This window comes from Protopterus annectens, chromosome 15.part0 (assembly GCF_019279795.1).
Source record: "Protopterus annectens isolate FY-2018-M chromosome 15.part0, PAN1.0, whole genome shotgun sequence".
Classification (NCBI taxonomy): Eukaryota; Metazoa; Chordata; order Ceratodontiformes; family Protopteridae; genus Protopterus; species Protopterus annectens.
This window is the reverse complement of record NC_056749.1, coordinates 706,896,512-706,910,912: the sequence shown is the minus strand read 5'-3', so window position 1 is coordinate 706,910,912 and position 14,401 is coordinate 706,896,512. Positions and strand designations below refer to the sequence as shown.

Here is a 14,401-nt window from a genome sequence, read left to right as displayed (position 1 = left end):
TGCACCACACTTTACAACCATTTTCCAGTGTGTTAATTTAAAAAAAATGTCATTGACAAATGTGAAAAGTCTCCTAGAGGGGGTAACTGGGTGAGAACACTAACCTACAAAGAACTGTGTTGGCAGCCACTCTAAATGTGGCCAATCCACTTGGGTTAAATAAATAAATTTTGATTATCAGCAGTTTTTCCTGTGGGTAAGAAATATGCTTTTTAAGCACACTTAAATGCGTATGTTTTTAATGTATATAGTCCCATGAACTATCATGTTGTTGTGACATTTTTAGCGACATACAGACTTAACTTCTATTGTACTATTTTCATTGTATGCATAGCTAATGCATTTTAATGTCTTTGAATTAACTCCTTTTTTTACATTTAAAGCCGGTACCTTTAAAAAGCTTTGTAGGCCATTCACCCATTATCTGGTTTTGTCATGTGACTCATTCTTTTATAAGATTTGGTAGATTGCAATGAGGCTCTGATGAAGTCTGTATGAAAGTTGTTTTAAGATGAAGATATTTAACAGGATTTTATTTTCATTTTTAACTAAAGTTATTTCCTGCATCTTGGGACTTCTTTTACTGGTGTAGATACTTTGTATTTGGTTTATGCTTATGCATCCTGGTGATGTACGTACTGTGCATAGTTTGTAATGCAGACAGGATTACTTTTTCATCTGTACATTGAATGTCTGCAAGGTGTATATCACCCATATTTTTGAACCATCTTCTTGTCTTTACAGTATATTTTTCTTCTTGTACCCCAAAGAGCCACATGTTGTTTGTGAAGATCTTTATATGTGATGTCGTTTTTCATTCTGCCCTTAATTATTGGGTTCCAATCTGAGCCATCGGATCCTACTTGGCTGTTGCTAAAGCTCTTGGTGACCAAATCTCTCGAGCTTTTCCCTTACCCACAAGGCACCTTCCCAAATACCTCCGATCTCGTTTGCTGCTTCTAGTGTTTGTATTTCTCTGTTTTTTCTTCTAAGTCACTAATTAGTATTCTCTTAACTTCAATCCTTCCTTTTATATTGCTATTTTTCTAATTTCCTTCGTACTTCGGACTTCTCAGATACTATCGTTAGTATATCTCCTCCCTTACGACTCTGTCATAGCTCTTTCCTTACCATTTTTTTCAAACACCTTTATTGAATTATTAATTGTGACAGGCAAAAATAATCAAAGTATATAGGTTCATAGGTAGGTACTAGGCTATCGGCCCTAGGGCCTATACAAGCCTAGCCAAAAAGGTACCCTGGCTTTCGCCACCCAAGAAAATTATTTTCCTGTGCCCTGGTAGAGCAGAGCCACAGAGGTGATCCCCGGGGTGAATTTCCTATTTCCCATCCAGTCATCAAGATTTTTCTTGAAGAGTGCTAATGAGGAGCATTGTTTAATATAGCTAGGTAGTTTGTTCCAGTGTATGGGAAGTCTCTGGAACAGGAATCTACCCCTCCAGCATGTTCGGTTTATTTTGGTGACAAGGTTTAGGTCCCTAGAGCGTGTAGCTTGGAGGGATTGGGATTTCTTTAAGTGGATCATTTCCAACAGCTCTGGGTTTGACATGTATGTTAGGCAGAGATCGCCTCTGAGTAGGCTATATGTGACGGAGTAAAGCTGGAGTTTTTTTAGATGGTCTGCGTAGGGCATCTGTTTGAGGCCAGTAATCCTCTTTGTGAGGTATTTCTGCAGCCTTTCCAGTTGTAGATGTCTTGTGAGGTACATACCAAAAGGGGCACTGTACTCTATAATGGGTCTAATGAGTGACGAGTAGCGGGGAACAATGACCAATTTTTTTCCTGGATGAGAAACCTTTTGTGATGAGTTGTGCCACATAGAAGGATTTCTTGACTACTGAGGCAATGTGATTACCAAAGGAGAGACTACTGTCCACCTGTGTCCCAAGGTCTCTTATCACACTTTCGGTGTTAAGTAGACTACCACCTATGTGGTAGCTCATGGGTACAGAATTTTTACCAAAGGGGATGACAATGCACTTTTTGGCATTGAGCTTGAGGCCATGGCTTTGACACCAGGCATCTGTCTCAGATGAGGCCCTTTTGTAGGATGTCCACATCGTTAGGAGTTTAAATTATGGCTCCTAGTTTGCAGTCATCTGCGAACTTCGTTAGCCAAAGACCTTCTGTGTTAGCCTGTACTTCAGAAAAGTAGATACCGAACAGGAGAGGACCCACGACTGAACCCTGTGGTACTCCACTTGTCACTGGTCTGAAGTCGGATTTGGAGTCTGCTACTTTCACAGTGTGGGTTCTGTCAGTGAGCCAGTGAGTTTATCTATAATTCCAGAGTGGGATATGGTGTCATAAGCTTTGGCGAGATCTAGATAGACTGTGTGAACCACCTTACCCTCAACTATGGCTTTGGTAACTGCTTCAGTGAAGTTTTATCTGGTTTAGGAGACCTGATCTGCCTTTTACAAACCCGAACTGGGTGGGGTTCAAAGTTTGGAGATTACCAATGTCTTTGTTTATAAGTTCCATGATGATATGTTCTACGGCCTTGCAGACCAGGCTTGTTAGGCTAATGGGGCGGTAGTTCCCAGGTTCCGTGGTGGCTCCCCCTTTGTGGAGTGGGATAACCATCTCTGTGTGCCATTCAGTGGGCACAAAGCCTGAGGTGAGGCTATGATTGAACATGGTGCTTAGGTGGGGAGCTAGTTTCTTCTGAAGTTCATGTAAAACGCAGCCTGGGATGTTCTCTGGTCCCATGGATGCTGTTTTTTTTGTTTTAGAGAGTGCAGCTTTTACCTGCATAGATGTGATTACAGGGACTATATTCTTCCTGTATAGATATGGGCCCTTTAGAGGGTGAGAGAGGGGTAAAGTTCGCACTGAACCTATCTGCCAGGATGTTGGCAATATCAGTTGGTTCTGTAATATTCATGCCATTGTGCTGTAACTCAGAGCAGATCTGGGTGTTGCCATTGAGATTCTTGACATAGCTATAGAATGCTTTGTGGTTGCCCTTAGAATCAGTGGTGATTTTGTTTTCGTTGCTAGCTTTGAAGGATCTTATAAGGGATCTCAGCTTCTTACTGAGGCTGACCAGGGAGATCCTCCACTCATGGGATTTTACTCTCTTTTGCAACAGTTTCTTCCTTCTGTTGTAGGGTTTGTTTATGGCAGGTGACCACCAGATTGGCTTCCTTTTTTTGCAGGATAGTGTCTTGGTTCTGTTTGGGATAGCACGATCCATGCACTCGTGTTAGTGCTTATAGAGTGCATTGTGTAAGATTCAGGAGTCTTAACTGTATTGTCCATCTGCATGGGTGTCATGAAGTTGGCTTTGGAGAAATTTTTTACCGTGGTTTCCTTAATGGTGGTTGTGGACGAGATGCGGATGTCTAGGGTGATTCGCTTATGGTCTGATCTGACCAACAAGGAGGTGACTTCAGGTGTGGACCACCAGTCACTCATGTTGGTAATGAGTAGGTCTAGGATAGTGTTGCTCCTGGTGGGGGTGTGGATAAGTTGATCCAGGGCATTGGAATTTATGAATTCCAGAAAGCGTTGAGTGAAGAAGGTGGTACATGAGTAGTTTTCCCAGTTATTGGTGGGATAGTTGAAATCGCCCATTATTAGGGTGTTTGGTTGAACCCTAATATTTTCCAGTATATCAAATAAGAGGAGTGGGAATAATGGAGCATGGTGGGGATCTGTAGCAAGCTACAATTTGGATTGCAGTTTTGCCCAGAGTTAGTTGAACTTGGATAACCTCAGATGTATTATGCTGCGCAACTAGCCAGGAGGTGTGGATATCTTAAATGAATATGGGCACACCTCCACCTTTGGTGTTCTGGTCCAGGTTAGATGGCCGAAAAGTGTGGTATGAGTTGTAGCCTGGTAATGCAGGCATGCTCTTTAGAGCCTTGAACCAGGTCTCAGTCACTACACAGATATTGATGTTCTCCATTTTAAGGAGTGCCTCGAGTGAGTGCATTTTGAGATTTAGACTTCTAGCATTGAGCATTACCCTCAGTTTTTGTTTGCCTGTTCCTGTTACAGTGGTGAATTTGTCATTTGAACCTTGCCTAAAAAAGGCACTATAGGGGCAACAAGACCCTTAGCCAGTATCCGTAATTCCAAGGGTGACAGGTGTAGGCCATCTCTGGCAAAGCATGGTGGTCTGTCGACCATGTCATCCCAGACGGACAGATACTGGATCCCCTTAGAATGACACCAGAAGCTTAGCCAATTGTTGAAGTCAATCATTTTGTCCTTGTACTGCTGTATCATTCTGGGTGATGGCAGGATATTACTTAAGGCTAGGGTCATACCTGCCTGGGGTACAAGATCGGAGAGCTCTTCCATGTCTCTTTTCATGTAGTCCAGGGAAGTACGTCTCCGGTCGTTCACACCAACATGGACAATGACAGATTCATATTTGTACTTGTTGTGGAGTGACCTGAGTGCATGGGTTATGTGGTGGATCCTGGCACCGACAGGCAACTGACTGTAACCTTCTCCTTGTTTAGCCTGGTGAGTGGGACATCAGTGTACCTAGTGCTTACCACTCCCACTGATGAGCTAGAATGCGTCCCTCCAACACGGAAAGGCTTGGGGGGCTCAGAAGCTTACAAACAGTCCTGGATACAGCAAATCTGTATCTGGACTAGACTAGTTACAGTAAAGGTGGGAAACCAGTGCAAATGCGGGCTTTTAAAACAGAAAGTTTAAAGAGATGGAAAAACTGCCCAAATGGCCAATAAACTACAATTTCTGGGTCAGAAACCACTCTCTGTATTAAGTAGAGTGAACACCAGACTGGGAGGGTTGTCCCAGATCAAATTTACAGTAGAGGCGGGCAACTGCAAAGCCACCAACTATAACAACACTGAATAGGGAGGGGAAAAAAACAGTTTCAGGACAGATGAGAAACATAAAACAGTGCCAGAAAATATATAAAATAATTCAGTCAGGCAAAGGTAAGACAATGCAGAACTCTGAAAGGTTAAAATGCCAAGAAATATACTTATCAATCAGTGATATATTTCCAGATTGTTTGAGAATCACAATTCAGCCAGAACACCAGGAGTTTCCAACACTGTATAACAAACATTATACTTTGTGTATTGCTATATATCGTATAACCTAAGCAGCATTACATACATTATTCAGTTCCTGCCCTTTTTTTTTTCAAACAGGAAACATCTTTATTAAACCATGACTTGCTACAAAGGCAGTCATATATTTCAATATAAATGAAAACAAAGCACACCAACACACTCCTAGTTGCAAGCATTTTACATCACTTATCTACCCAGTTTTTTTCACTCAAACATTACATAGCTCATTTAAGTCCTGCCGCCTTTTAAACCTCATTCCTCCCTTGTATATATTGTTCCCACAATTCCCATTTTTTTGTATGCAGTTTGCTCCTACCCTTTTCTAAAGATCTCACGTCCCGTTGTTTTATCTCTGTTACAATATTCACTACTTCCAGTATAGTTAGTTTAGATTTTGATTTCCATTTTCTAGTAATTGTTTTTTTTGGCAGCCACCATTATTAGACACAGCAAGGGCTTACCATGTCTAGGCAATTCCAATTCTGTGTCATAGCTCACAAAAATCATCCCCCTCATTAGAACATTCTGCCAACCCAGCATCTCCCACAGTGCATCCTGAAGGGAATCCTTAAAGTCCGTCAGCTCACAGCACTCCCAGAATATATGTTGCAAATTGCCTCTTTCTTCCCCTTCACACCTCCATTTGCTGTCTGCCTGAGGCAATATTCTCTGAAGTCTACTTGAGATATAAAAATATCTGTGTAAACATTTCCAGGCAGAAATCCTAAGTCTTCTAGATTTTATTGCACATTTGGGAGACACACACACACACACACACACACACACACACATATATAGATCCAGTGTCTGTCTGCCTGGGATGACATGCTTGACAAGCCACGCTGCTTCACAAGGGACGGCTTGCACCTGTCACCCCTGGGATTCCGGATATTGGCTAAGGCTCTTGCCACCCCCATAGTGTCTTTTTTAGGCAAGGCTCAAATTCTAAACCTACCACCCTAGAAAACAAAAATGGGAAGAAACTGAGAGTAATGCTGCTCAATGCCAGAAGTCTAAATCTCGAAATGCACGCACTCGAGGCCCTTCTCAGTATGGAGAACATCGATGTCTGTGCTGTAACTGAAACCTGGTTCAAGGCTCCTGAGAGCACCCCGGCACTATTAGGTTTTACCTCATATCATGCGTTCCGGCCCCAAAACCCGGACCACACCACAAAAGGAGGGGTGTATCCATATTCATAAAGGATACCCACACCTCCAGGTTGGTGGCAACGCACAAAGCTTCGGAAACCATCCAGGTGCAACTAACCATTAGGCAAAACTGCTCTACAAATTGTAGCATGCTACAGGCCACCCTCTCAAACTCAGGAACCCCACACAGCCTTCCTGAAGACACTGGAGGGTTTAAATGTATCTCCAAACACCATCATATTGGGTGACTTCAACTACCCGAATATAGACTGGGAACATTACTCAAGCCCTAACTTTCTAGCCCAACGGTTCCTGGAGTTCATAAATTCATATACCATGGAACAGCTAGTCACTGTTCCCACGAAAGGAGAAAATATACTAGATCTCATTATCACAAACATGGGGACAAAATGCTCCACACCCAAAGTATATCCCTCATTGGTGAGATCTGATCATAAACTAATCTCACTGGAAATCCACATCCCGCCCCCACCCCAAACAAAAATGACCACAGTGAAGAACTTCTCTAAAGCAAACTTCACACTACTCAAGACTGGTGTGGTATCCTTCAAGGCCCCTGAGCCAGTGGAAACCACAACCCAAGCTGTGGAAGCCCTTACAAATGCCTTCTATGAACACCTCCAGGACTGCATGGATCAGGCAATCCCAAATAAAACCAAGACTTTCCACAAAGGGCAAACGTCCAGTCTGGTGGACCCCAGCCATTAACAAACTTTACAATAAGAGGATAAAGCTATTATATGATAGAACAAAATCCATAAAAGGGAAGTCACCCCTGATCATTATTAGTAAAAAAAATACGAGCACTCATAAAATCAACTAAGGCCAATTTTGAGAGAAAAATTGCCATGGATTCAAAGGACAATCATAAGGCCTTTTTCAGCTATGTTAGGAACCTGGGTGGAAACTCCCAGATATGCTCAGAATTAGTCCAAAATGATACAAAAATCACTGAACCCACAGACATTGCCAACATACTGGCAGACAGGTTCAGTGCAAACTTCACCCCCTCTCCCCCCCTAAAGGAGAGATAACTATCCCAGCGGAGTGTAGCCTCCCAGACATCTCAAATGCGCAGGTGAAGACTGTTCTCTCTAAAGCTAAAAACACAGCATCTATGGGACCGGATGGTGTCCCTGGCTGTGTGCTACACAAGCTAAATGAGGAATTAAACCCGCACATAAGGCAGCTGTTTAATCTCAGCCTTACCACAGGATACGTGCCCAAGGAGTGGCGTACGGCAACTGTGGTCCCACTCCACAAAGGCGGTGCCTCTACGGACCCTGGTAATTACCGCCCCATAAGCTTAACAAGTCTAGTCTGCAAAGCTATGGAGAGGATCATAATGGAGCTCATAAACAAAGATATAGGGGAGTTGCAGACATTGGACCCGACCCAGTTTGGGGCAGATCATGCCTTTTGAACTTGGTCGACTTCTTTGAAACAGTCACCAAGGCCATTGATGAGGGAAAGGCAGTCCATACAGCCTACCTTGACCTTGCAAAGGCTTCGACACAATACCCCACTCGGGTATTGTAGAAAAACTTACCAGCTTAAATGTAAACCCATATGTCACAAGATGGGTTGCAAACTGGCTTAAGGACAGAACCCACAGGGTTAGAGTTGCTGGCGCTATGTCAGACTCCAAGCCGGTCACAAGTGGTGTCCCACAGGGCTCGGTCCTTGGCCCCTATTGTTCGGCATCTACTTCTCAGAAGTACAGGCCAACATGGGAGGACTTTGGCTGACAAAGTTTGCTGACGACTGCAAACTGGGCGCCATAGTGGAAAGTGCATCGGACACGGATATCCTTCAGAAGGGACTCACGGAAACAGATAGCTGGTGCCAGAGCCATGGCCTGAAGTTAAACGCCAAAAAATGTATAGTCATACCCTTTGGGAAAAACAAGGTAACCCCAAGCTACCATATAGGTGGCAATCCACTAAGCAGAGAAGAGGTTATCAGGGACCTGGGGACCCAGGTTGACAGTGGCCTTTCTTTTGACACTCACTTTGCTAAAGTGGTTAGAAAGACCTTCTACATTGCCCACCTGATCATGAAGGGATCAGATGGGAGGGTGGCCTAATGGTTAAGGTGTTTGCCTTACAAACACATGGTACAGGGTTTGAATCTCACAGGGGGATAACTGGCTAGGCTTAAAATGGCTTGCAAGGGCAGTTAGCCTAGTATGAACCTATGAACCCTATGAACCCTATGAACATCCAGATCTAGTGAGGTCATTGTTCCCCTGTACTCTTCACTTATCAGACCAATGATCGAGTACAATGCCCCATTCGGGATGTATCTCACCCGACATCTGCAGCAATTGGAGAGACCCCAAAAGTTCCTCACCAAAAGGATAAAGGGACTCCAAAATCTGTCATATGCTGCCAGATTGAAGAAAATCCAGCTCTATTCAGTTGCATACCGTCTGCTCAGAGGTGACATGTGCCTGACATACAAGGCCATGTCCAACCCGGAATTAATGGACATGCTCCACCTCAAAAAATCCAAATCCACCCAAACCACTAGAGCAAGCAACTTAAACCTTAGCACGGATATAAATAGGACGTGCTGGAGGGATAGATTTATCACTCAGAGACTCCCTATGCTGTGGAATAAAATCCCAGTCCATGTGAGGCAGAGCACCTCGCTGGCTCTGTTCAAGAGAAATCTTGACCTGTGGATGGGAGATCGTAGGTTTATCCTGGGAATCATCTCTGTGTCACTGCTGGACAGAGGCACAACAAACTAATGGGCACTGTATTTTTTCATATAAGGGGTGGCGTAAGCCACAAAAATTTGGGCTAGGCTTATAAATGCCTTAGGGCAGATAGCCTAGTATAAACCTATGAACCTATATATATATATATATATATATATATATATATATATATATATATATATATATATATATATATATCCTCCCATTATTTCTTTAATTGTTTATCCAATCTCAATTCCCAATCCTTTCTGTCCTCCTCTGATTTAGTCTTATAGTTATGAAATATTTATATGCTCTACTAATTATTCCTTTTTTTAATGGGAGTTTCTGTTGTAGATTCTATTAAAAAACTTAGTGCTGGTCTATCGTTTAGGAACCTCACCCCCCCCCCATTTCTTTCTCTTTGCCTATACTTTGATATCAATCCCTGATAGGGAAGGCAGTCTCTAACCTGCAGTCCAAATACATTTTTGGCATCTTCCCATTCTGTTATCTTTCCATGCTCTAGTTATTTGCTTCCAGTACCTTGGTTCCTTTGCCAGTTTTCACCAATAAATTCCAACCCCTCTTGCCTGTTGTTAGTATACCTAATTGCAGTCATCCCTATTGGTAAAATCTCCTTTCTCCTTTCCCGTGTTGGCTTAGTTATTAGAATACTTTCTGCTACTTTATGGATATAATATTCTGTATGATTATTGTTATTCTCCTTAAAGGCCTTTATCCAAAATTCTAGTCTCTCCTTGTTTCTTGAGCTTCCCCCATTTCATCATCATCATCTCTTTCCACTTTTAATTATAGTTTCTTGCTTGCGCTATGTATAGGAGTCTTAACTTTCCGTTTCCATTGTTGGTATTCCCTTACCCTCCCTTCTTACTAGTTTAAAAAAAAACTTTGTCATACTGATTTCTCTCTATATAATACCTTCTGACATAGTTATTGTTGTCATTATTGTTCTTCATTGCTCATTATGGCTGACAAACCTGCAGGTTTTAAAAAATGTACTAAGCGTGGGCATAAATTGTCAGTTTCTGATGCCCTCACAGTCCCTGTTTTTATTGTCAGGCCCTCATCATTACAAGAGGTTGTTCAATATGCCATGGCTTCAATCCTCACACTCTTACTGAGCGTAAAAACAAGTTGATTTTGAAAGGTCTCATTCCTTCATCATTTAGTGAAGCCATATCTGAGTTGCCTAAATGAAGATCTTCTTCAAAGTCTTCTTTTTCAGACTCTTCAAGAAAGAGAAGTCTGAAGGACCCAGTCTCGACCATGGATACCAAAAAAAATTCAGAGGGCAAGAGCATACTGCTTCATCGGATTCTACAAAACCTAAGCAGACCATTTCAAAACTACCGGATCCGATCCTGGCAAAGTCAGATCAGAAAAAAAGTAAAACCGCTGGACCCTACCTTATCAGATCTGATGCCGACAGAAGTCATGGAGATCAACTCCGTGAAAGGTCCACCGTTTATTGAACAAGAATTAAAAACAATTAAATATATTGCTTATTTTGTACTAAGCGCTTTCACCTATTCTCATTACCGGGCATCATCAGAGTTTTACAAGTTGCTTTGTTTTGTTTTGTTGTCGCAGCTATTCAAGAAGTCATGGAGATACCTTTACTGCCAAGCACCGGGTACTCTAGCCGTCCTTGGATCCAGTTCCTGACAGACTCCCATCACCTTTTTTACAAAGACCACCATCTCCATCCGCACACTCCACTCGTTCTTTCAGAAGCCTCACAGAAGATGATGTGCAGAGAGTGGTGAGGAATATCCTCTCGGCTCAGGAATAGATTGGTTTTCCTTCAGCACCTACCCCTTTGGGTCAGGTAACACCTTTCTTGCAAATTCCTTCGCTGACACCTTCTGTTGCTGTGGAGTCCCAAGATCCTAGCCATCTGGATCAGTTAGTCTCAGAGTCGAGGATTTCTGTATCCTCAGATCTGAGATGATCTCTGGGACCTCTGGTCCACTCAGATCCAGAGAGCTCTCGGAGCCAAAGTCTGCCTGTCTGATCCAGAATGCAGCATTTGACTCCGAAGTTTTTGGCACCAGCTCTGCTCCTTGGAGCCTTGCACTGAACAGTTCAGCTCAAGCTTCCGCCTCGGGGGTATTGCCATCGCAGTGGAGAGCGGCGATGATTCAGAAGCTGGTCGTCTTGGATCCGTACCCCTCTTCAACTCCTTCGAGCTCTGCCTTTGAGGCTGCAAAGAGTTTTCTCTCCTTGTCAGGTCTGACGCAGCCTTCCACCTCGAATCCTAGGCATTCTACCATGATGTCACAGCATGAAGAGAATCACCACCTTTCTCCACAGTGGCATCCCGTACCAAAGACCCAGGTTCCCTCTCAGGGAATTGTGCTTTCTTGTTTTGATACCTCCCCAGAGCATCCCATTGAAGAGGTGCCCAGGAAGAGGATGTGTAAGAGGAAGCACTTAGACTCCCCACATCCCCATAGGAATCCATCACTGAAGATACAGATTTCGATGAAGGTGAAGGGTCTCCAAGTCACCACCTGAAGATGTCTCATTTGGAGACATTCTGGAAATTATTAGAGAGATGGCTGGACCCCCTCCAACCCTACATCTGAGGAATCTGTTCTCCTGGAGGCCTTTGGTACTGGACCGTGTACTTCCTGCTTGACTCCACCCACTGATGAGCTCATAGATATGGTCTCTCAGCGGGTGTGAATGGAACCTGACTCCACAGAACCCATTCCTCAGAGAACAGACAGGATAATGGTGCAACCTGTGGGCAGACAGTTTTGGGGGAAGAGGGTTGCAGTTGACGCCATGGTCTTAGTGGCAGCCACATAAAAAGAACTTGCTGATGAGAATTTTTGCTGTCCATCCCCCTTAATGGGCAAGTATGACTGAATGTGCTGTATAGATCTTTAGGACACCTGTTACCATATAAAAATGAACAGGCAATCCAGAAAATACCTATGTTTCTGGCTGGGAGCCACTCATTACCAATTGAGAGTACCGCCCTTCGGGCTCACTACAGCTCCCAGGGTGTTCACCAAATGCATGGGAGTAGTAGCAGCTCACCTCAGACTGCAGGGATTCTGGGTGTTTCCCTACCTGGATGACTGGCTGATTTCCACTCTGATCAGTCATCAGCTCATATATGCAAGAGATAAGGTTCTCCAGTCTTGCACTCTTCTGGGGATAACCACAAACTACAACAAATCACAACTACAGTCAACTCAGACGTTGGAGTTTATAGGAGCATTTCTCAATACACAATCTGCCATCAATTCTCTTCCACCACACAGAGTTCAAACAATAAGGTCACAAGTCAGGAAGATTATAATGAGTACCTCATTTTCAGTCCGTCTAGTTCTTCAGACTCTAGGCTTGATGGCTGCGGCAATAACTATAGTTCTACTACCTAGGTTTTACATGAGGATCCCACAGTGGATGCTAGCTGCTCAGTGGTCAATCCTTTATCAATCCGTCTTGTACCAGATGAGAATTACCCAGATGTGCAAAAGAGATACGAGTCGATGGATTCAGTCTGACAAAATACTTCAAGGCCACCCTTTCATTCCCCAACAGCCCAAAGCCATAGTGACTACGGATGCTTCCCAGATAGGGTGGGGAGGGTGTTATCTGGGAAAGATGGTCCAGGACACTTGGTTCCCCAAGGAGGCCAGTTTGCACATAAATGTCCTGGAGATGAGAGTGGAGCTCTTAGCATTGCAGGCACTTCAAGATGCTTTCCCCTCTGGGACAGTTGAGATTCAAACAGACAGCATTTCAGTTGTATGGCACACCAACAAGTAAGGGGGAACCAAATCCTACCATTGTGTCAAGAAACTCTCAGGGTCTGGCAGTGGACGATCTCTTCCAACCACTTTCTATAAGCAAGATTATGTTATCAAAGTGGTTGACAAATTGCATTTCCTTCATTTTTACTGAACTTGGGATTACTGTCCCAAATTCCTTGAAAGAATAATTCACTAGATCCATGGCAACTTCCACAGTTTTTCAGTCAAGAATGTCCGTGGATGATATATTTGTAGCAGCAACTTGGGCTACTCCCCATACCTTTGTCACTCAATACAAGTTGGATCTGGTCTCCAGAGGCAGTCACCATTTGGTTCTATGGTGCTCAGGAATATCCTTCCTTTAGTCCACCTTTGAAATGGATAGCTAGAGACTATGTCCCAGTAGTTGAGGATAGAATGAAAATTGACATCGGGTATATAAGTTATGTACTCACCATAACGTTCCATCTGTGTTGTCCATTTTTATTCTTCCTCAACTCCCCTCCCACCAGCCCCCATCCTAAACCTTGTGGAGGAATGAGTATTTATAGGATCCATATATACTTATTTGTGTACGACTTCTAGATATGGCTTTTCCACTAATCCCTTCCATCCTTTATAATGAGCAGCAAACAAGATGTTAGGTATTTGGGGGAGGTACATTGTGAGTAAGGGAGAAGCTCGAGAGATTTGGTTACCACGAGCTTTAGCAGTGGCAGAATCAGATCCAGCAGTTCGGATCTGAACCCAGTAGTTGAGGAAGAATGAAAATGGACAACACAGATGGAATGTTATGGTGAGTACATAATTTCTTTTTTCTAATTTAGACTTTTTTATGAATAAAGGATTACAGCATACCAGCAAAAAAAGAATTATTAGAGTGTGAAAATAGTGTAAAGTTGAGAAGTTTGCAGAAAGTTGCTACTTTATTGTACTGTAAATGTGCTTTGGCTGTTTCATCTCCAGCCCATCAGATATTCTCTCCTCTGTGATCTCTTTGCAGGTAAGAAGTGCATTTTGAATATTATCCATGCTAAAATGTTAAGTTTAGTTTTCTTTTCTGCAGCTGGCCGCAGTTTTTTATATCCCATATATGTACAGCTGTGCTGCTTGGTTAAGCTCTTTTGGCTTCAGAGGTTACAGGTGTCTAATCTGACTGGCATACAAGTTCTGTAGTAAAATTCCTTAACATACTGTACTACAGCTCGCTGTGTTTTTGGGGAGAGCAGCTAACATTTACCCACTGTCGTTCTTGCTTAATTTGGGTCGACGCAACAAGATTGGAGCAAATTTCCAACACATGATGATGTTTGCAGGTATGCCTATCGTGTTCAAAATTAAACAAGTTATTGTATTAACATGTTACAACAGAAACAGAGCAAACAGCTATGCAGCTATCTCGGGCGTCATGATGTGTGCTGCACTGCTGTAACCTACATTTAGGAACTTGCATGGATCCATCTGAGGGTCATCTGGGTACTAAAGGACAGAGCAGACAGTGGATTGCTCCCTTGCCAGCAGTGAAGGCTGAGGCTGTAAAATGTTTCACTTGTACTAATCAAATGTGGCATGGCATACCATTCCATTTGGGCAGGCTTTGTCAGACACCCAGATGATATGTTGAGGAATATACAAGTCTTC

General features: G+C 43.1%; 1 protein-coding gene across 1 annotated transcript in view; it reads left to right on the top strand.

Annotated features, from left to right (window-relative positions):
- The window catches only part of SLC9A6 (solute carrier family 9 member A6), a 2,005,079-nt gene that overhangs the window by 1,646,644 nt on the left and 344,034 nt on the right, over positions 1 to 14,401 (top strand). The window contains exon 11 of the mRNA XM_044057306.1: positions 13,965 to 14,076. Within this exon, the coding sequence (XP_043913241.1) occupies positions 13,965 to 14,076 (112 nt within the window). The remainder of the gene's footprint in view (positions 1 to 13,964; positions 14,077 to 14,401) is intronic.